This window comes from Penicillium verhagenii, assembly GCF_028828195.1.
Source record: "Penicillium verhagenii strain IBT 33310 chromosome Unknown utg000002l_segment0_segment0, whole genome shotgun sequence".
NCBI classification, from domain to species: Eukaryota; Fungi; Ascomycota; class Eurotiomycetes; order Eurotiales; family Aspergillaceae; genus Penicillium; species Penicillium verhagenii.
The window spans coordinates 78308-99472 of NW_026643166.1; the positions used below are offsets into that span (position 1 = coordinate 78308).

General features: G+C 47.7%; 7 protein-coding genes across 7 annotated transcripts; 3 read left to right on the top strand and 4 right to left on the bottom strand.

Moving 5' to 3' along the window:
• Positions 1–483: 483 nt before the first annotated feature.
• Positions 484–2325, bottom strand: N7466_000023 (uncharacterized protein; the record flags this gene model as incomplete). Its single annotated transcript, XM_057159421.1, has 1 exon — positions 484–2325. One exon carries the CDS (start codon positions 2323–2325, stop codon positions 484–486), a length of 1842 nt encoding a protein of 613 aa, XP_057025669.1.
• A 1490-nt stretch (positions 2326–3815) lies between these two features.
• On the top strand, positions 3816–4817 carry N7466_000024 (ATG3/ATG10 family protein; the record flags this gene model as incomplete). The annotated part of the gene is made up of 4 exons (XM_057159422.1): positions 3816–3938; positions 4092–4196; positions 4353–4568; positions 4623–4817. The coding sequence occupies 4 exons, from the start codon at positions 3816–3818 to the stop codon at positions 4815–4817; spliced, it is 639 nt and encodes a 212-aa protein (XP_057025670.1).
• A 160-nt stretch (positions 4818–4977) lies between these two features.
• On the bottom strand, positions 4978–5650 carry N7466_000025 (U2 snRNP complex subunit MSL1; the record flags this gene model as incomplete). The annotated part of the gene is made up of 3 exons (XM_057159423.1): positions 4978–5256; positions 5317–5530; positions 5589–5650. 3 exons carry the CDS (start codon positions 5648–5650, stop codon positions 4978–4980), a joined length of 555 nt encoding a protein of 184 aa, XP_057025671.1.
• A 317-nt stretch (positions 5651–5967) lies between these two features.
• Positions 5968–7250, top strand: N7466_000026 (WD40 repeat domain-containing protein; the record flags this gene model as incomplete). The annotated part of the gene is made up of 4 exons (XM_057159424.1): positions 5968–6190; positions 6260–6846; positions 6906–7143; positions 7210–7250. 4 exons carry the CDS (start codon positions 5968–5970, stop codon positions 7248–7250), a joined length of 1089 nt encoding a protein of 362 aa, XP_057025672.1.
• A 307-nt stretch (positions 7251–7557) lies between these two features.
• Positions 7558–8884, top strand: N7466_000027 (lipase family protein; the record flags this gene model as incomplete). The annotated part of the gene is made up of 2 exons (XM_057159425.1): positions 7558–7782; positions 7880–8884. 2 exons carry the CDS (start codon positions 7558–7560, stop codon positions 8882–8884), a joined length of 1230 nt encoding a protein of 409 aa, XP_057025673.1.
• An 850-nt stretch (positions 8885–9734) lies between these two features.
• On the bottom strand, positions 9735–12438 carry N7466_000028 (Zn(II)2Cys6 transcription factor; the record flags this gene model as incomplete). The annotated part of the gene is made up of 8 exons (XM_057159426.1): positions 9735–10679; positions 10758–10940; positions 11083–11720; positions 11780–11900; positions 11973–12004; positions 12059–12068; positions 12150–12159; positions 12272–12438. 8 exons carry the CDS (start codon positions 12436–12438, stop codon positions 9735–9737), a joined length of 2106 nt encoding a protein of 701 aa, XP_057025674.1.
• Positions 12439–14992: 2554 nt separating this feature from the next.
• Positions 14993–20716, bottom strand: N7466_000029 (ECM29 family proteasome component; the record flags this gene model as incomplete). Its single annotated transcript, XM_057159427.1, has 2 exons — positions 14993–15679; positions 15809–20716. 2 exons carry the CDS (start codon positions 20714–20716, stop codon positions 14993–14995), a joined length of 5595 nt encoding a protein of 1864 aa, XP_057025675.1.
• Between the last annotated feature and the right edge of the window lie 449 nt (positions 20717–21165).

Below are 21165 nucleotides of genomic sequence, written 5' to 3' on the forward strand. Positions count from 1 at the left end.
GACATACCAACAGCTATGGGACTAGTAGACTCTCTCTCCCTTGCAGTTTGTCCCAACCACGCTAAACCACGCGGTGAAGAGGTTGCGCGCTGGCAACTTGAAGCTGCAGGTGTGGCCCACATGCACAATTCAAAAACAAATAAAATTTTTTTTTAAAAAAAAGATCCAAGAATCGATTATTTTGTCTTCATAAAAATCATCAACTGTCAAGGCAAATTGAACATTGAAATACACGCCCATATAAATTTCAACCAGAACACCCGTATATCGCCAAGAAAAGAAAAAAAAAAAGGAGAAGCGAATAAATAATCCAAAGAAAGTGTGGAATGACAAAATCAAACGAGGGTATATCCATTCCAATTCAACAGACTCCATCCAAAGCACCCATGAGATTCCAAATTCAACGCTTGACACCAACTTTTGTGAAAACAATTCCAAACAATAAAACTCCATTGAAATGAAAAGAGAAATGAATACCGCATATTAGGCAAGGAAAAATGGAGAAGTCGTCATATGAACAATGTGCTGTGGACGCGCTTTTGTAAGCTTGCGAGGGCGGTGGCCCTGGCTACGGCTGCGGGGCCGGCCTCGGGGCTCAGCAAGAGGAAATTCTTTGTCACGTTCGTCTTCATCTTGAACCTGATCCGGAGACAAGATTGTCGGCAGAGGTGGTACTCCAATACCAGGTCTTTGGCTCCACACTCGACCACTTCGTCGGCTTCGGGATCGAGAGTGTAAGTCGCATTTCTTGTTTCCACTGAGTTGCTGTTCGGAAGCAGATCGACGTATGTGAGACTGAACTTCTGCACTAAGCCTCTGTTGAGAGCCGTTTGTTGGCTCTGGTGTAGCCGATGATCGTGAGCTATATGAGGTCCCGAGGGTGGTAACGGAATAACGATCCGCGTGGAAATGCATTTTGCTGGAATCTTCTTGGGAAGCAACGGGAAATGTGGACTTGATCGTCTCCATCACAAGGTCCTTTTGGGTGGGATATTCTGTGGACCGAGGAGCACATAGTGTAGATCGGCGAGTCTTCGGCCCAGGTCGTAATTGCGCACTCGCACCATTGTTATCATACCAGCGATTTGAAGTAGGATGGGGCCGAGAGTAATTCCCAAGTCTGGTTTGAAGCTGGATCTTTTCATCTGCAGTGTAGGACACCGACGTTTGAGAGTCAAAGGACGTCCTGGTTCGACTCCCTGGATTCGAACGAAGTGAAGTCGCGGAACTGTAACCACTATCGGACTTGTTGAGTGATCGAGAGGTGCTTCGATCCAATTCAACTTGGGTAGGAAACTTCTCAAGCTGGCTTTCATCACACATGGCAATACCTTCATCTTCCAACTCCCTTGGCATGGTTTCCTCTCGCGGAGGGACGGTGATTGTAGGTGACTTCACGAAGGAAAATGGGCTCCCTGGGGTATCATCCGACTTCTTCATGTCAGATACCGAGCAAGGCTCCAGTATTGCTGGACTTGTTTGAATAGCTTCCAGGCCAAGGCCCGGGCCAACCATAGATCGCTTGAGGGGAACACGTTCGCTCGGGCATGGGGAGGCAGAGCCATTGACCACTCGCAGAGAGCCAAGCTTCAGTGCCCCAAGTTGAGTGTATCGAGCATCTGCGGGACTGGTGGGCCGTGCCGGAGGTGCTGACCCCAGTGGGGGCCTTTGCTGCGGTGGTAGGCGCCAGTTCAGCAGAGTGGATTCTGAATCATCCATCTCGGGTTCCCCAATAGGTGATGGCATGCGTCTAATCGCACCCGTGGTCCGTCGAGTTGCCACTCCAGGGCGTGTCAGTAAAGACCTCCGACGGGTTAATGAGAAACGTTGATTTCCCACCAAGAAATGCGTATTGGAGGAAGTTGCATCTTCCATTCCGTTGTCATATAGAACACTGGATTGTCGCTGGAGACTGACTTGGACCGAATTCGCCCGCCTGGGCCGTTCTGGGGCAGTTGAAGAGGAGAAAGTTGGCGATATCACTGTTAGGCTAGCTCGTTTCCCAGGCGAGGCAGATGATAGAGAGCTGGAGCGCGGTAGTAAGGAACCACAAGGCCAAACTGATGTCCGTGTCGTTGGTTCTGCTTCCACCAGTGTCGGAGGGATATGGCTCGCTTTTGAATGGGGAACGCTCTTCATCTCGGAGATAGTTGAGCCCACCCATGGATTCTGCCATCCAATCAACCCGGAGGTTAACTCTGGAGTTTCATATTCGGATCGTGAAGGATGCTGGGAAGCTAAATTGAACTTCTTGGTCAAAGGTTTAGGGAGGCGGTTAGAACGGCGATTGTCGTTCTTAGTCGAAGTGGATTGGAGATTGCCCATGGCTCTTCAGCGGTGGTTGCTAATATTCTTTCTTTCTTTTCCCCCAGACTTCTGCTTCTTAAAGGAGCCAGCACCACATGGGGGTGAGGATCAAAGTAATATACAGACTTGACCAGTGCGGGGAATGATCCACGAGACTGTGATGGACCTGCTATAGATCGGAGGAAGGGTGACGTCAAGCCACGCTCCGGTTGCTGAGGGATTGATCCGAGCCCCAGCTCGTACGCCCAGGTTGGATTGGGAATTGAACGTGCGATTGGCGGCTGAGAGATCTCCGCACGGAAATGATGGGAGCTAGACTGTTGTTTCAGATTGGATGAGCTCCACGATCGGTTGGCTCGGGAGGCACAAAGAAAATGCCAAAGGTTACGTCAAAAGGGCAACTCTTGTTTTTGTGAGGAAATGAGTGGGTTCTTTCTCTCTTTTGTCCCTTTGATTGTTCCCCTCTTTTTTTCGCTTGTTCTTTGGTTGTCGAGATCAACACTTTTTTTGCTCTTTTGCCGATGGGGATTCTTGTCGTATATTGCCTTTTGAGTGGTTTTTTTTTTGTTTTTGTTTTTTTTTGAGAGTTTCTTTTATGATAATTTTGGTTGCTACTTCCTGAAGAGATTCAATTGGGTGAATTGTGCCCCAATAAGTTGATAATGCCGGACAGGGGCCAAGATTTAGATGTATGTATAAAGGTGAAACAAGGCAATATGTAGAAATGAAGGAAGAAAGCAAATGAAAGGGATTATAAAAAGGTAAAGAACCAAAGACAACAGCCGAATGCGTTAAGAAACAAGGAACACGCATACTAAAGTACCATCAAGGTGAAATCAACTTGTCAACTGCAAGCGGAAAAAACAACAGAAAACGCCAAAAAAGAAATCATAAGAAATCGAATTAAAAACAAAAAAAGAAGAAGAAAAAGAAAAAGAAAAAAAAGAAAAAGAAAACAGATCAGATCAGCTGATTGGCCCGGCATTAGCCGCAAGCGGGTGGGCTCAGGTAATGGATACTTGGGATTACTAGTGGTTTACTATGCATCACAAAGTACCTGCGACTTGAATTGCCTCCCATTGACCCAATAATATCCCCGCCTTCATCCACGACCTGATGCAACGAAAAAAGAAAAAAGGGAGAAAAGAAAAAAAGGGGGAAAAAAGAAAAAAAAAGAGAAAAAAAGAAGAAGAAAGGGAAGCTTAACCTTCCAACAACTGCATTGTACCTTTTCCGTCTTCGGCATTTCCCCAATATACTCTGGAACTCATAGTAGACCTACAGGCTACTACTAGTATGTACCACGTAAGCCACCGAAATCATTTAACCTACTCCTGCTAACTCCTGCTACTACTTATTACTATACACTACTTGCACTCCGTCTCTAATAGACAAATCTCTCTCCACTTTTCCCTCCCCACATTCTCTTATCCTCCCTTTCCCCTCTTCCCAAAAAAAAAAAAAAAACCTGCAACCGGACGTGGTTAACAAGAAAGTGGGGTTTCAGAATGGCACTATCCGCCTTTCCATTTCTATTGCCGGCCGAATTCGAGAGCGCCTGTCGAGATCTGGCCGATCGCTGCACTTCAGCCCAAAGTACTGGGGGTTGGTTCATTCGACCCGTGTCACAGGTAAGCTCCCCATCTCCTCCCTTGCCTAGTACATGCATGTACCTGGTAAAATAAGAAAGAAAAACAGAAATCCTTCAATAACCAGAGCTTTTCTGGACGTATGATGGAAATTCGACATCTGATGTAGATAATATTGATCATGATTTGAACTAGACAAGCCCTAGCCTTCGCATAACACGATACATGGATGTCCAGACCGACTTCATTCCTGTCGATCCACATGAAGCTTACATGATACGGATAGAGGATGAAGATCCAGTGCGTGGCCCTTTCCCCCCTTTCCCCTCATCTCTAGCTTCCTCTTTTCTTTCCCTATCCATCTTTGATTTATTAACGAGGGGGAGAGAAATGAAAAAAAAAAAAAAAGAGGAGGGATGAAGGCTCAGGATTACAGGTCTAATGCTCTACAATTAGGAGACGCTCATTCGAACTGATCTGAACCCAAGATTACAGGTAGATTATGATATTGTGTTTTCCCCCACATATCAAGTCCCTGTTTTGTACTTTGCACTGCGTTGGCACCACTATAATGGCCCTGTGGGGCTGGATGCCATATATCGGTATGTGGTCCCGGAGCATTACCAAATGGAGTTGAAGAGCGTAGGAATCATGGGTGGGATCAGCTTTGGTGTAAGGTGCTCTTGCTTTTTTGTGAACACCGACCAGGAGCTCATGTCTTCGTAGTATCATCCAGACTCGGGCGCTCCGGCCTTCTTTGTTCACCCGTGCAACACAGCCGACGCTATGACGCAGGTAACAGACGCTCAGAGTGTCACTCCTGGGACGTATCTTCTCATCTGGCTCGGTCTCGTAGGTCATTGTGTGAACCTGCACATCCCACGCGAGCTAGTGGCCTCTGATAGTGCCGGACTATCCTGAGGCTCAATTCAAGAAATACAGGTTCAAAAAAAAAAAAGGTGGAGGGGGACAGGAGAGACAAAAAGAAAGCTTGAAAAAAAAAAAAAAAAACATGTCCGAATCTTAGGAAGTTTTTGGTCGCTCCCCACCGGCCCCAATTGAGCTCTTCCTGGACACTCGTTTAATCTTCTTCATCAGAAGAGGCTTCCATGGGCACGTCACTGTCTTCCTCCATTGGAGCTTCTTCTTCATCACTTTCATCCTCACGAGCTCGCTTGGTTCCGTGTGACTCTCCATTGACTTCAGTCGGCCGTGCAGGGACTGCACCCGGTGGGCCACTGAAGATGGATTTCTGAAGATCAGTCGATACTCCGCTAGGTCCGGCTCCCGTGGCAGGCGCAACGTATGTCCCACGAAGTCGGCCAATGACATCTGAGGTTCCTTTGCCATAAACAATTCTCTATTCGCCGTTAGCGCGAGGGGGCCAATCGTGATCTCATGGGACTCGGGTGTAACCAACCATTTCCTTGCCAAAGAATTCAAATCCCTGAAGAGCGCGCATCGCCTGTGTGCTAGCCTGGACATCCTTAAACACAATATGGGCCTGACCACGCATTTTGCTCGTATTCATGGCCACGACGTCGAGGATGGTGCCGTAGGTGGAGAATAGGGTGTAGAGTGACAACCGCAGGTCATATTTGCGAAGCTTGTCTGGTAAATTGGCGCAATAGAGTCTTGCGGTTTGATTAGCTCCAGACAATCAGGACAATTGTAACCAAAGGGTGAGCTCACGTTTGGTTGGGAGGTCCAACTGCCTTGGCGTCCAGACCTCGGGGAGCCGCCTTGGAAGCCATATTCAGCAAGTTTAGGAGATTCCAGCTATTATGCTACTAGCATGAAAATAGAATGGAGAGGCGAGAATAGCGCTCAAAAGAGAATGAAGCTCAATGGGGAGGAATAATAATGTGCCTGCGCTGTAAGAGTGGATACTCCAACCTGCGAGAAAACGAGCTCGGTCATGTGATATCTGACATAATCCACCCCCCTCCCCTGGGTGGATCCCCGCGCGCGGCGTCATTGCCAACTGTTGATTACCTCCACTCTACTTTGTACCCTATCTTATTTCTCCTTGATCGACGGTAGAGAGCTCCTCCTGTCGTAATCCTTGACAATGGCCTCCCCTCAGGTTCATCACCTTTTCCATGCTCCCATTGCAGACCACTCCTTTTCGTCCGACCGACAAACCCTTGCTGTCGCCCGCGAAAACAATGTGGAGCTGTATCAGACATCAGGCAGCAAGTTCGAACTGAGTGACGAACTCAAGGGCCACGAGAAGACTGTCACCAGTGTTGACATTGCTCCCAACAGTGGTCATATCGTGACCTGCTCACAAGGTATTTCGCAGATTTAGATTCAATGGACTCACTTTCACTTTTACAATGAAGACTGACCTGTTTCCTTAGACCGCAATGCCTATGTCTGGGAGAAGACCCCGACTGGCTGGAAGCCTACTTTGGTCCTTCTTCGGATCAATCGGGCGGCGACCTTTGTTAGATGGTCTCCCTCCGAGCAAAAATTCGCCGTCGGTTCCGGAGCTCGCGTCATCGCTGTTTGCTACTTTGAGGAGGAGAACGACTGGTGGATCTCAAAACATCTGAAGAAACCCATCCGCAGTACTATCACCACCTTGGCTTGGCACCCGAACTCGGTTCTCCTTGCTGCAGGTTCCACCGACTCGCACGCCCGAGTCTTTTCGAGCTTCATTAAGGGCATCGACAACCGCCCAGAGCCCAGCGCCTGGGGAGAGCGCTTGCCTTTCAACACAATCTGTGGTGAATACTTGAATGACTCTGCTGGTTGGATCCAGGGTGTAGCCTTTTCCCCGAGCGGAAATGCTCTCGCTTTTACTGGCCACGACAGCAGTGTCACGGTCGTGTACCCTAGCGCACCGGAGCAGCCACCTCGGGCAATGCTGAACATCTCCACCCGCCTTCTGCCTTTGAACAGTCTTATTTGGAATGGCGAGAATGAAATCCTTGCCGCTGGTCACGTAAGTCCCTCTGCTCTGTATGTGCGCGGATGAGCTGGCAACTAACACGCTTGATTTAGGATTGTGAGCCATTCCGCTTCCAAGGCGATGAAAATGGTTGGCAACTTGCTGGCTCTCTTGAAAAGCAGACTGGAACTGGTGCGGGCCCTCGCGAGGAGTCTGCGCTGAATATGTTCCGCCAAATGGATCTCAAGGGTCAGTCCCAAGTGGACACCAAGCTTAAATCAACCCACCAGAACACTGTGAACACCCTCCGTGCCTACGATGAGGCCAACGGAGAGGTGCGCTCTTTTAGCAGTAAGAAATCCCACCCTATTCACCGAATCGTTTTATCTTCAGATGTGATACTAACGCTGCACCTAGCGAGCGGAGTTGATGGCCGCGTTGTGGTCTGGTCCCTCTAAACATCATCCCTTAGCTACAAGTAAACCAGTCTATGGAGGAATAGAGGGAGATAACAATCAATAATTCCCACTGTTTGATTGCATATTCATATATACACATACAAATTTTGACATAGCTCTTTCAATCTGCATTTTGCCATTCGGTTAAGATGTCCCATTGTCAATTGACCAAGTATTTTCGAGGTACTAGTTACATAACTAGTTACGTAGATCGCTTACATAAGCGTGCAGCTCCCCCGGATTCTCCAGCCTGAACCTTGATTTTATTCACGAGACCTCTGTTCTGAGTTCTTCAACTCAAGAGAACATGTTTACCTGTTTAGTTCTTGCGCTCATACACCTAATATGGGTGACTTTTTGCATCGCAGCACCCAAAAATGAATCACGACGGGTTCCAAGTGAGCTATTCAACTCCCTCGAGGAGCTGTCTAGACTAGTAGACATCGCATACTGCGTGGGGACCACTGGGGTCCAAGAACCATTTCAGTGCCTTAGCCACTGTGCTGAATTCCCAGATCTAGAGTTAATTACTGTAAGTTACCTTGGGTCCTTTGATCGCGAGGGGAGGGGGTGGAATAAGAAAAAAAACCACCCAAACCAAACGAAGAAATCCTCACATGGCTTCTTAGACTTGGAACACCGGTATTCTTCTATCTGACTCATGCGGATACATGGCAATATCCCATACTCCGGGGATGAAACGTATTATTCTCGCGTTCCGAGGAACCTACTCGATCACCAACACCATCATCGATCTCTCAGCATATCCACAAGCCTACGTACCTTATACAGGTGAAGATCCCGAAAATCCATCTGCCTTGACCCAGAATACGAAATGCGAGAATTGCACTGTCCATGCTGGGTTCATGACGTCGTGGCTGAATACCCGCGAGACAGTGATGCCCCAACTATCGGCCGTTCGCAAGCAATACCCAGACTATGAGATAACATTAGTCGGTCATTCTCTCGGCGGGGCCGTGGCTGCGTTAGCAGGGCTAGAGATGCAAGTCAAAGGCTGGAACCCATCCGTCACGACCTTTGGAGAGCCGATGGTTGGAAATCAAGAATTTGTGGAATTCATCGACAAGCACTTCCACATGGGAAGGTACCACATCCCCGGAAGCGATCGAGTGAAGCGCGCATTCCGTCGAGTGACACACGTCAATGATCCTATCCCCCTTCTCCCACTCGAAGAATGGGGCTACGCCGCTCACGCTGGAGAAATCTATATCTCAAAGCCAGATCTCTCGCCTGGTATTGAAGATGTTGAAATATGCGAAGGGGACCGAGATTCAAGATGTATTGCCGGCGCAGAAACTGGCGCCCTTCTATTGGATATGTATCGGGATGTCAATATCCCCCTTGATGTTTTTAGTACCCGGTTGGATCCGTGTCCTTCATATACGGGGCCATCAGGCTCAGACCCAAGGCACCAATTTGTCCTAGGGACGCAGAGAGATCGGGTTGAATTAGGGGACTGTGCCTCTCATGATGCAACAGCTCCTCTCTATCCTCTTCATTGGGACTGGTCTCTTATACCGGCCCGATACCGCCTGTGGGAGCTCTTCCATGCACACCGGGACTACTTCTGGCGCATTGGCTTATGTGTTCCAGGGGGAGACCCAACCGGATAGGGGGTGTGATACCTGATTACGTATGTAATGTTCTTTACGCATAGCATGTATTTCCGGTTTCTATGGCTTTGTTGTTTATTTCTCATGATTATTACGATACGGTGGCGCATGTTGTCTGTTCTCTGTTCACCGACCCTTTTTTTTTTTTTTTTTACTCTTTTTAAAGAAAGAATTTTTTCTTCTTTTTTGGAAAGTTGACTCTCGTAACCACCAAGCTTCCATCGATGCCAAGAAGGCTTATCACTAGTAATCTTTACCCCTGTTCCACCAATTTTCTTAATTTAGTGGCGTTGGGCATGAACCTGTCCCTGTGGCTGGCTGGGGTGACGACTATCCGATGCGCCCTCATGCTCGGTCTCTACTACCTAAAATGTTAATAATAAACGACAAAAAAAAAGCACATATGTTACTCAAAGAAAAGAAACGACCGTAAATGGCTTGGGCGCTTACATAGAGGCGAGACGCTGATGCAAGTGACAAAAAACTCTATGCTATAAGCCACATGTATGATTGCACATGTGCTGTCGAAGCTGACTAAAAAAAAATACAATGTTAGTTCAATCAAATGTCAACTACAAGATTGGAGAGTTTAATAATGAAACAAGAATCAGAAAACTTTGGTAAAATCCCAAAACGTATATAGTGACATTAGATACATAAACATACATCGATCATCAATCATGCAAGAGAGAGAGAGAGAATACAGCGCAAAAGATACCAATCAACAAGTACAGTGCCCACCCTGGTATGCCCACAAGATTTGCGCCAGTTTCCCCCAAAAAAGACCTCAAAAAAAGAAAAGAAAAAGAAAACAGAGAGAGATAATACTAAAGGGTTCATCGGCCAGAACTTAAAAACCAAAGTTCACCATTTGTAGCCCTTCTTGAACCATCAGGTCCGCCCAGTCCACATCCAAAGTGTGCCCAACTCGCATGAGGCGCTCTAATTGTCGCTCGTAAACAGTTTGCAAGATAGCTCGGGTCGTAGCCGCATTACGACCCATGCCATCTTCCTCGTCCTCCATGCTGGTCATCAACTCCATAGCCATCATCTTGAGACCACTAGCAGATGCCGAGGCACCGGCAAGGAAAAGTGGGAAAACCAAGAAGTGTCGATCAGCACGGCGAGTATTCGTTGTCTGCTCCGCAATGCGCAAAATCTCCGAGGCATGGTGATCAATTTCTCCATCGGGGCTAAACTCCGATTCTAACCGTTGACCAGACCACATGCTGCTGTAAGAGAAAAGCTGGCAAACATGGAAAAGGGTAGCGGACTGCTGTAGGATTTCCTGAGATCGGCGCGGAAGGGTTTCTTGGCGCTGATGATACCAAGCCACGTCAGAGGCTTCCCAAAGGCGGCCAAATGACTGACGCAAGTTCCGGACTTCTTTTGTGCGCTGATCGAATTCGGAGATGGGCAAGGTTTGCTTTTCTCGACGGAGCTGGGCGGCGAGGAAACCCAGCTGGGTGGCTAGTCTGAATGTATCGGAGTAGAGGCGCATCATGACGGGTAAGCTGTCATGTTCGTCGGGGTAAATGACACTGAAGCCTTCTGCAACGGCAGGATAGAGGAGACACTCTGAGCCCGGAAGCATTTGGTGATCGATCATGGCCCGCACAAACTCTCCTTCTCCAGCCCCGCTTAACAAAGCGTACAGGTCGATGTGACAGATCCACCAGATGATGAATGGGTGAGGTTCTCGGCCAAAATGATTACGACGAAGAAAAGAGATGTGAAGTAAACGAGAAATGTGATGGGCCCAGAGGTTGGAGCCATGAGGCTCAGCGGCGGCCACCTGCAGAGGGGAAAAAAAAAGTCAATACATAATGTTCGGACCATTGAATAGCTGTATATATAAGAAAGGGTCATTTACCTCGTAGATCAAGAGTAAGAAATGAGTAAGGAAGAGCCCATCAGAGACGAGGTCATCGCTGTTGCGGAGGCTAGTCTGAAGAGAAGGAAAGGCTTGCTGGTAGTGGTGCAGCGCGTCGACATTCTGGCCAGTGCCACTGTGTGAGAGACTGAGAGCCGAGATGGCCATAATGGCATGGGAAAGCTGAAGAAGAGACCAATGTTAGCATACCAAACGATTAATGGAAGGAGAGGGGGAGAAGAAGAAGAAGAAGAAGAAGAAGAAGAAGAAGAAGAAGAAGAAGAAGAAGAAGAAGAAGAAAAAAAGAAAAAAGAAAAAAACTCACCGGTGGAAAGAGAGCAGCCTCCCGCTCAATATAATCCACACTTAATGTCATACCACTACTCTCGAGTCCAAATGAGTCGTCCTGTCCACGATCGTGTGGAAATAATTGCTTCCAAACAACATGGCGGAAATGCGAAAAGAGGGCGTTGTCTTGACTTTCTTGGTCCAGGTAGGCATCAAAAAAGGACAGTTTCTCATCTCCCAAAATCGGAGAAGGAAGAGAGCCAAGAATGGGGGACAAAGAGAGAGCACAGAAAGGATCTGAAATTTCCGAGGTGGGGGAAATCCTGGACATTCTCCCAGCCGAAGGAGATCGTCGGGCAACGTCCTCAAATGTCTTCAAGATAACCACATTGGGGTCTTGTGAATTTCTGGTTGGAACATGTCCCGTTGGACTACTGGCGACAGAGCTAGTGATTTCAGTACTGGTCACGATGGGCTTCTCTGTCAAGTCATCTGCATATTCTGGGAGGGTGGAGAAGCTGTCTGGAACCACGACCACATGGTAGGTACCCGGGCTGGACGCTTCAGCTTTCTTCTCTCGGTCCTCATCCGAGGTCAGTAAAGCAAAGGCGGGGAGAGAATCCCTTGGTGAAAAGTAATCGGATCGATTGTCCTCCATGGGGCTTGGTGATGAAACTACACATCGACCATTAGTCAGATGAGGGTTGGAGAAAAGCAATGTAGAGAAGGCTTACGATCCCAGATGTGATTGCCTTCAGTTTTCACATCGGCCATTCGGCCCATGATGCGGGGAGTATCATCGCGAAAGGCCAGGCGAGGCCGGTAGTCACAAATATGGCCAAGTCGAGTACATTGCTGAAGGAATCATTAGTTTAGCGGGGAGGGAAAGGAAAGGAAATTGGGCAGATCGAGCCGAGGAATGCCTACATTGCATTGTGGATGTCCCTCATCACATTTGACTGCAAAGGAATGTTAGCCATAATTCTTCAGGGAGATTTGAGGGAAGCCCTTACCTTTGCGACTCTGTAAAATGACCAAATTGTCTCATTAATTTGACTGATTTTTTTTTAATTTGAAGGAAAAAGAATTCCCAAGGTGACTCACCCGACATGTCCTGGAGAGATTTAGTTAGCGGGTTGGTACTTTTTTTTTTTTTTTTTTTTGTGTTGGGTACGATAGATTGTAGATCGCTGGAGCTTAAAGAGGAAAGAAACAAAAAAACATACCAACAACCGGTTCTTGATCGTGGAGGCAAACGTATGCGCGGGGGAGCAACCAAGCTCTTTTCGGGTTTTCCGATAATCTCTTCCTTGGGAGCAATTATGGGTAATCGGAGAGGTCTGTTCGAGGCATGGCCTCGACGGTTTTGCATGACCAGGCTTGTGACCGTCATAAGGCTGACTGAGAGGCCCTAGGCCAATTAGTTTATGTGGAAGCAGCAGCGGACGGGATTGCAACACATACGAGTGTAGATGGTGAAACGTAGGACGAATAGCGACGATCGCCAATTGCGGGGAAAGGAACACCAATTGGGAAGCTTCGGAAGTTGGAAGGAATTGGAAAATATAAATAGTTGGACAGAGAGAGATGTGAAGAGGAAAGGAAAGTGTCGAATAAAAAAAAAGAGGTGAAGTAAATTGATACTGGGGAAAGGAAGAGAAAAAAAGGCTTGGGGGGATGAAGGGTTATGTAGGTTCTCACATCACGAGGAAGAGGAACCGGTGGGTTGGTGCATCACGGACGCATTAGATGGCGCAGCCCTGTTCCTATCTGGCTTGACGGGTGGCGGGAACCTGTGGAATCTGCCTCTGCAAGTACCGAAAAGGAAAGGGGGAATGGGTTGGGAGAGAAGGGAATGGAATTTAGGAATTGGGGGTGAAGTAGGGCTTGGACGAAAAACCAAAATCATTAGAGAATTATAGAATTAGAGAATTAGAGAAATATAGAATTATAGAATTATAGAATTAAACAAAAATAGTAAAAAAAAAGAAAACATGTCACAGATCGGGGAAAAGGGCTAAGGGAATTACGATCCGGTTCGTCCGGGACAAAGTGCGAGCAAAATACAAAGGGTTAAATGTTAGGAGAGTAATCAAGAAAAAAAAAGAGGGAAAAAGAACAAAATGACCCAAAGTAGTCAAGATGGCATGCAGGTGCCAACCATGTGGGAAAAAAATAAAAAAGAAAACAAAAGAATCCAGTATATAAAAAAAAAATAAAAAAAAGGTAAGCTAGTGTTAGTGGTCCGGGATTTGAGAAGTTGGTATTTGAAATCTTTTGATTATATTATCTCTTTATTTCTCTAATTGAGGCTGGCTGAGGAACACGTCAAAACAAGAGAACCATGGGATTACCGATAATACCGGATCCGAGAGAAAAAGCTCCGGATGAAAACAAGAACAGTAATGGCGGGGAAGCGAGAAAATGAGGCTAAGAGCAAAAAGGGTAAGAACAACTGTAAAAAACTGTAAAAAAGACTAAAAAAGGGTAAAAAAGGGTATTCAAGGGTAAACATTGGTGTACATGAGAGGTATTGATACACACAAGAACCTAAAGAGTCTAGACCCGTCTAGACTCTCGGCCTCTGGGCTGAAGGGACAAGAAGGCCAGAGAAAAACAAAACAAAACAAAACAAAACCAGAGAGAGAAGAAAAAAACAGAGAAAAAAGGGAAAAAACTTCCCCCTTGCCCGTTCAGGGGTGGTATTCGTGGTATTGATGAAATATTCCCATCGGAATGTCCTGCTCCTTCTCTTAACCAAAATATGGGTTCCCGCCAATCAAGATCCGATCATAAGCATCACGATCCCGATATCGTATTAACATAATTAACATACGGATTCCAGATATGGGAAAGAACATGTTTGAAGAATCCGTTTGATCAAATAATCAGATTTCACTTTTAACTCAAATACTTTTTTTTCTTCTAAGATTACACAGCTTGTACGCATTTACGCATTTAATTCCATCGACTCCATTCTACAGCATTTTAACCGCCATTACCTGAATGATACACGAACTTCAAACATCAGCTGATCAGATCAGATGATAAGATGCCTAAACCTGGGGAGATCAGAAACGATTTAAACGAAAGCAAAAAAAAAATCCCCAAGATTCATTTTAGCTCATTTCTCATTACCTACTTCGTAGATTTTAACTTATATATAGAAATTTCTACCAGGAAAAAAGTGGTCCCTAGGAGAAAAAGATCGGCGGTTCAGTGGGATTTGCCAACGTCCAAACGTTTTCTTCCTTTACCCTGTCCATCCATCTCCCCTTTGAGCCTAGTGGTAATCCCTCTGCATCTGCAGCCTGCGGGCTTTAAAGCTTCCTGATCTTGCCACGGACATGCCCGAAGGTTAAGCGAGTGGCGTTCTCACTAGCTCCCCAGGTGCAGAAACATGATTCGCACTCTCCTTCTACTTTTTGACTGGGCCCCGCGATGTTATCGGAGGTAATGATCGAATCCGTCTGACCTTTTTCTTTCTCTTCTCCACTTTTCTTGCACATCGGATCGAATCCTTGGGTCTCGGATGTCGACGAAACCAAGATAACCCAGATATACTGACGTCCGTAAGAAATCCCCAAGTAAAAAAAAAAAAAAACCAAAAAAAAACAAGAATACTAGGGATCCACGGTCGATCCACCATTCACCACGTGGTTTTTTATTTTTATTTATTTTTTTCCTTTTTCTCTTCGCTTGGAGTTGAGAAGAAAGAGTTCTCCCTAAAAATAAAAAAATAAATGATTAAGTGATCACATCATCTCTTAACTATAGCTAAAAGAAAACACAAACCCAAATCCCCACTAACAAAATTTCTATACTCATGAAAACATCCCTAAAAGAAAGAAAAAAAAAACACAAAAAACAAAGCTAGTGGTTCCCTAGTTCTCCACCCATGGTACCCAAGGTTTCCAACAAAATGTAAACCAGATTGTCCGAAATATCTACGAGATGTGCGCCTGGGCCTCATCGAGTATGCGTTGGACCGTATTCGATCGTTCGCTTGTTCTCCACACCTGAAGCATGTCACCGAAATTGGCTGGCACGTCACGCACTACAGGTCGCAGTTTCAGGTACGCCAAAATGGCTTCTGCACGACCCTTGCGGACCACTTCAACTGCGTTCCGGTCTTGGGCAAGCAATTTTGCTAGATCGCTCATCGGGCCCGCCAACACCTGTTCACCGGGCCCCGTCCACCGATCAATTCGGAGAAAGAACGCTTGGAGCTCCTGGTAGACCGTGCTGACGACCTGTCGTCCCCCGTGGGTCAGGGCCTGGTCCAACGGACCGATCACCTGTTGTATGTATCCTCCCAGCACTGTGGTTAGGCTTAGCTGGGCCGACGCTAGGGGGTTCCCATAGGGCAACTGACCTTCGCCCGAACCGGCCGTAGCGGGGTTTAGACATTGCAGGAGGCACTGCACACACGCCGCAAGGGTGTCGTTCGAGTCTGGCCCATTCCCGGAATCTATCTCCATCCCGTCCTCGAATTCCTCAACCACGGGGGGTACAATCTGAAGCACTTGGGGCATAAAATCGCTGTCCCGAACCAAGGAAATCTCACCCAGCGCCCGTAACCCATGCGGCCGATACGCGGAGTTGGCTCGCTTCGCTTCGCGGATGGCTATGGTCTGACCTCCCCCAGTTTTTCGTTAGCTTCTTTTCTCCTTTTCTTTTTATTTAATTTTTTAATTTTTTCCTTTTTTTTTTTATTAAAAAAAAAAAAACGGAAAAGAAAAGAAAAAAGACTTATTTCTCACCTTCATCAGCTCGCCTTGGTCCGGCCGCTCCGTCCATAGCGCTTGTCCCTGACGGGCAAATTTAACCAGTGCTGTCAAAACCACTTCTTTCCCTTCCCAAGTCTTCCCCGCCAATGCCTTCTCTAGTACGGGCCAGACCAATTGTGCCGTTGGGAGATCAATCTCCACCTCTAGTGCAAGCACTGCCTGTGCCATGGCACGTGCTGCTGTATGCTTGATGGCCCACCGCGCCGAATCCAGGTTGTCGGATACGAGGCTGACGATCTCCCGAAGGTACAAGGCTACTGCGCGAGAGCCACCCACATTGTCTTGCCACGTCTTTTCAAACTCCTCTTTCACATGCTCGTCTGCATCATGCTTGCATACAAACACAAATGGGAGTGCAGCCGTAGCGAACGCCATGAAACGGTCGTTTGAAAGTTTGGACGAGGAATACAGAATTTCGGCAGCCACCGTTCGGCTGGTGGCATCATCTGCACCCAAATAGAGGGTCTTGGCGTATTCAATGGTCTTCAGGACCCGCTCGTCGGATGCGAGTCGCATAAGATAGCCGAGGGAGGTACAGTATGACGCGCTCACTGTTTCATTTCGATCCACCACGTACTTGCAAAGGACTTGAATAAATCGGTCGGCGTAGGGGCGGAAGAGAAGGGTCTTCATGCTCAGCAGGACTAGGACGCGGCTGCAACCCACTTTGGATGGAAGACCCACGGCAGAGCGGAGAACTTCTTCTAGTTTAGGGGCCAGATCCTGCAAATTGCTCTCATCCAAGTGGTCAATCAAGTATCGCTCGATGACTTCCATCATCGGCGATGTCCGAATACTCGAGAGGCGCATCTTGTCAATTTCTTGACCCGTAAGTCCATATTTGTCGGCGTTGAGATGAACGTAGTTAACGGCCTGTGGCTCAAGAGAACTGAGCGAGGTTAAGAATTTTTCAAGAATGCCGGGGACGTATGGATGGAGGTGTGTGCCAGAGCTCTTCTTAATAATCTGAACAAGAGCACCGATGGCATACCCCCGTACATCCTCCACACTAGAATCAAGCCCCTTGTCACTTAGAAGGAACGGAATGGCACTGCCGAGGAGCGCGCCTGCGCGCTTTTCCGTGCCGCTTGTCTCTAGCGTGCGGATCACGGAGTTGGTGATGGTCTGACAGAGCTTGAGGGCAGCAACTCGTACAGACTCCTTGATATCATCCAAAAGCTTGAATGCATTGCTGAAGATCTCGTCGAGATATTCAGCATACACTTCCGGACGGCGGCCTTGAATTAGATCCGCAACGGCGGCACAGCTTGCTTGTCGAACACGCCACTCGCGCCCTTGGAGCATGCTTTTTAGGAGATCCTTGACAATTGAATCAAAGTGAGTGTCGATCACAACGGTGGGGTCCTTGACAAGGGCTTGCCAGATGGTGTTCATAGACCGCTGTACATTTGGGTTAGGATCAAAGCGGTATCGGAAAAGTTTGGGGTAGATTTTAGGGTTTTGCGCCAGATAACCGTTGACACTGGAGTCGGAGAAGATGGTGCTGATTCCGAACCGACCGAAGGCTGCCCGATTTGTCCAAAGGGCATTATTGGAGGCCATTGACATGAATCGATATACAAGGGTAGGATCGCCCGCTTCGGCAGCCAGGCTCATAATGTCCTTGTAGGTATTGACAGATGAACCCTCGCCCGTTGGCAGAGCACCCGGCTCAAACAACTGAGTGTCCGCTGTGACATTGCCACCCCGGAGATTGGGGCCCGTTGCCGTGAATGAGTCCACAAGATCACGGACCAGATCATCTTTCAGAGCCTGGTCACCAATCTCGTAGACCAGACTCAGTCCATGTGCACCGGTCTCTTGTACTACTTCGTCCCGGTTCCCAAGAAGACTAGCGAATGTGGCTTGACATTTGCGTAGGCGTTCCTGCATCTCTGACAGGTGCCCGCAATTTTTGACGAGCGAAAGCAGCCAGATGGCGGACGCCTTCCGAAGAGATGGCTTGGGCGCCACGCAGTTGGTGATCACTTTGTCACACACGTCAGCAAACACCGTTCGCGGTACGTCGGACTCTGGGAACTCTGAATCCACATCAAATTCCTGTACCAGAGCCCGGGAAGCCCACCCGACCGCAACGTTACTTAACGCCTCGCCCACTGTAAATTGAACCTCCGAACTCTTGATTTCATGCAAACTATACAGCGAATCCAGATAATCACGAAGAAGCGAAGAAGCCGAGGGCTCTCGAGCAAATGTCAATGCCACAAGGCCCAGGGCACTGATGGGCGTATCATTTTCTGACTTGGCATCCTTTGAGAGTCTCTGTTGAACTTTCCTCCAGCCATCATCTGGCAGCGTTTGCACAGATAAGATACCCGACAAACCCAGCTTACCGAGAGACATCTCTGCGGTTCGCTGAAGAAGGGTATCACGCGAGACATCAACAATGTCCAGAACTGTTTCGATGAAATGTTTGACCTGATTTTCGGGGATCTTATTGAGAAGGCCACGATAGGCAAGGCGGCTTAGAAGATAAGACATTGCTACAACTGCTCCTCGGACTCGAAGAGCAGTTTGGCCGATAGCCGTGTTCCATGACTCGATAGTACTGGTCAATTGTGTCACAAACCCTCTCAGCTCTTCATCAGCAAGGGAAGGATGCGACGCAAGAATTCCGAACGAGCGAGCTGCTAGTTCCTGAATATCTTGATTGTTGCCGAAGATGGGCTTGATCAAAGACTTCGTCCGGGAAAGCAATTTTGCGACAACATCATTAGGGGTTAAAGAACAAATTTCCACAAAATGGACGCCGCATTGTCGTAGATTTGTTAGGTCCTCTCTGACAAGCCCATCAAGCATACCGGACAAAAACGTAAAGACGGGCTCTTTCGCACTACTGCGGATGTATTGTTGGACAGCAGATCGCGCATCTTCGCTGGTGGAGAGCTGAACCTCAAGCTTATAATCCCAATCCTCGTCCAGATCAGTCGCAATCCCGGCTGCCGAGAAAGCTTCACAGAGCAAGGCGTTGCGAAGAAATGAAAAAGCAGGCGCAAACGCATGTTTGTAGGGGCCCGTTAGAAGTTTTGGCGTAGAAAAAGCCTGGACAGCCACGGTGACATCCTGCTCTTCAGCGGCAAGCAGAAAACGAGTAGCTTCAGCAAAAGTTGGGAATTCAAACCAGGACTCATCTCGCTTCGGAGCGGTATTAGCGGCGGTCCATTTTTGATCTTTGGTTGGATTGAGGAGTCGGAACCAGTATGGATGAAGACCTTTCTTGCCTTCCTCCACAATCTCTTGTTGTCTTTCGGAGCCTCTCGCAATGGCCATCAAATCAACCCAACGAGCAATAACATCATTGAATGGCAGAAAACGATTCGCAAACCGTACAGCAGCATACTGCACGCCTCGGACAACCGTAAATCCGGTTTCGGGGTGAACGTCTCCAGGGTGTAAGCTCATCTGCTGGACAAGGAAAGGGCGCAATTGATTCTGGAAGCCTTGATCATGACTATTCAAGGAAGAGTTCAGGATACTTCCAAGTGCCTGGTCAATACTAACGAATATCTGTGGGCTCGAATCGTCCGCGCTGAGTGAAGTAAAGAGCCATCTGACCAAATCAAATTCAAAATTTTCGACAGCTTCACCTTGCATGTGAAAGTCCACCTTGGGAACAAGGATGCCAATGCTTTCGTAGGCAAGGCCTCGGAGGCTCAAATCCGTGGCAGGTAGTCTCTGTCCGCTGGCACTTGGGCTGGGCCATGTCTGGGACTGAATGAAATCCTTTAATCCAGCAATCAACTTTGGTGCAATTTGTTTAAGATCCGTTGGGGATCCCATGCGGACCACCCAAGTGGTAAATGTGAAAATTTGAGTTCTTAATTTTGACGCCTGGAGTCCTTGAGCGGACCTCGCAGCGTCTGAAAGGAGTCCGTCTTCAATGAGTTTATAGATCCGCTGGGTATCTTCAGTAGCTTTGATAGATTTGCCTAAAAACACCAAAGCTTTCACTTGAAGTGGAGCGCGCACAGGTGGTGCCCCCTGTGCACCAAAATACAGGTCATACAGTTGCTGGACGACCGTCGAATCTTCAAGATCGACAGCAAATCTCTTGAGAGTCTCGTCACCCAGATCAGCAAGGCGGGAGTTTGCGTCCGCCGAGGCGATCAGCGAAGGCAGGAAACGTTGAGAATCCGCAAACGCCCCACTTCCGAGGAAGCGGAGAGCGATAACTTTGGTCTCGGTCAGGTTCAAGCCTCCAGGGGTAGCAGGGTTCCATGTTTCTTCCGCAGTTGCGCCCTTGGTCAGAAAAGTATACTCTTCTGTGGAAAGTCCTGGGCATGTTGAAGCCCCTGAGATCGCGGGGGAAAGAATGAGGAGCTTCCCTAACCAGAAAGATAAGAACTGGGAATCTTGGTCTAATAGACCTAGGCGTTGTTTCAGCTTTTGGTCCTCATCGCTGCCCTTTGATGGTATCTTGAAAAGAGGTAAGAGCCGCAGTACCAGATTGAACACAATAGCACCCTGGGTAACTGATGTTCCGATCTCGGCAATTCCCTGTAGCAAGGGCAATAGGATCTCGACTCTAGCATCGGAGCCCAGTCGGTCGATTCCTTGTTGAGCATAAATCAGGTCAAAATGCCTAACCAATTGAGACTTTTGTTCTTTAAATTGCTTCAGTAGCGCTGCGACCGGAAGTTGAATGGTGGGGGCTTTCACCCGAGTGTTGACATGCTGGCACACGGCGATCACTTTGTTGCGAACCGCCACACTGTCAGATGACAATTTCAGTAGCAATGGCGGCAGGTAGATCTGGAGTAGCGATTGGAGCTTCTCATCGGTATCTGCCATGGCGATTCGAAATTCCACTTTGCCTATCAGACTCAACTCGCGAGCCTCGGGGCTCTGAGAGTCCGCCATGGTGAGAAAAAATCGAAGTTATGAAATGAAATAAGCTGGCATCGACTCTGGCCGAGTTGAACAAATTAATTTCACGAATATTTAATATTGTTTTCTTCCGGAACTTTCCACAGGCAACCATACACACGTCAACTGACTTGGCCTGGGCTGCTGGGGATAACACTTGTGACTTGGGGTTGGGATTAGTCAGAAATTAGAATGCACATGTAACGTAATCCACTGCTGAGTTGGACACCCTATAGCTAAGGCGGATTTGGATATTTTGACAACTACAATTCGATTCTAATTATTGGTTTTCTTTTCAAGACCACCCGGTTACTTCCAAGATTTGATGTGACATCCACGAGGATGTGAAGCTTGATTGGATTTCAAATGGAAAGAGAAGATCCTGAGTATTCTGAAACATATCGAAAGAGAGGCGAAAGAATTCTATCTATCACAAAGTCGGG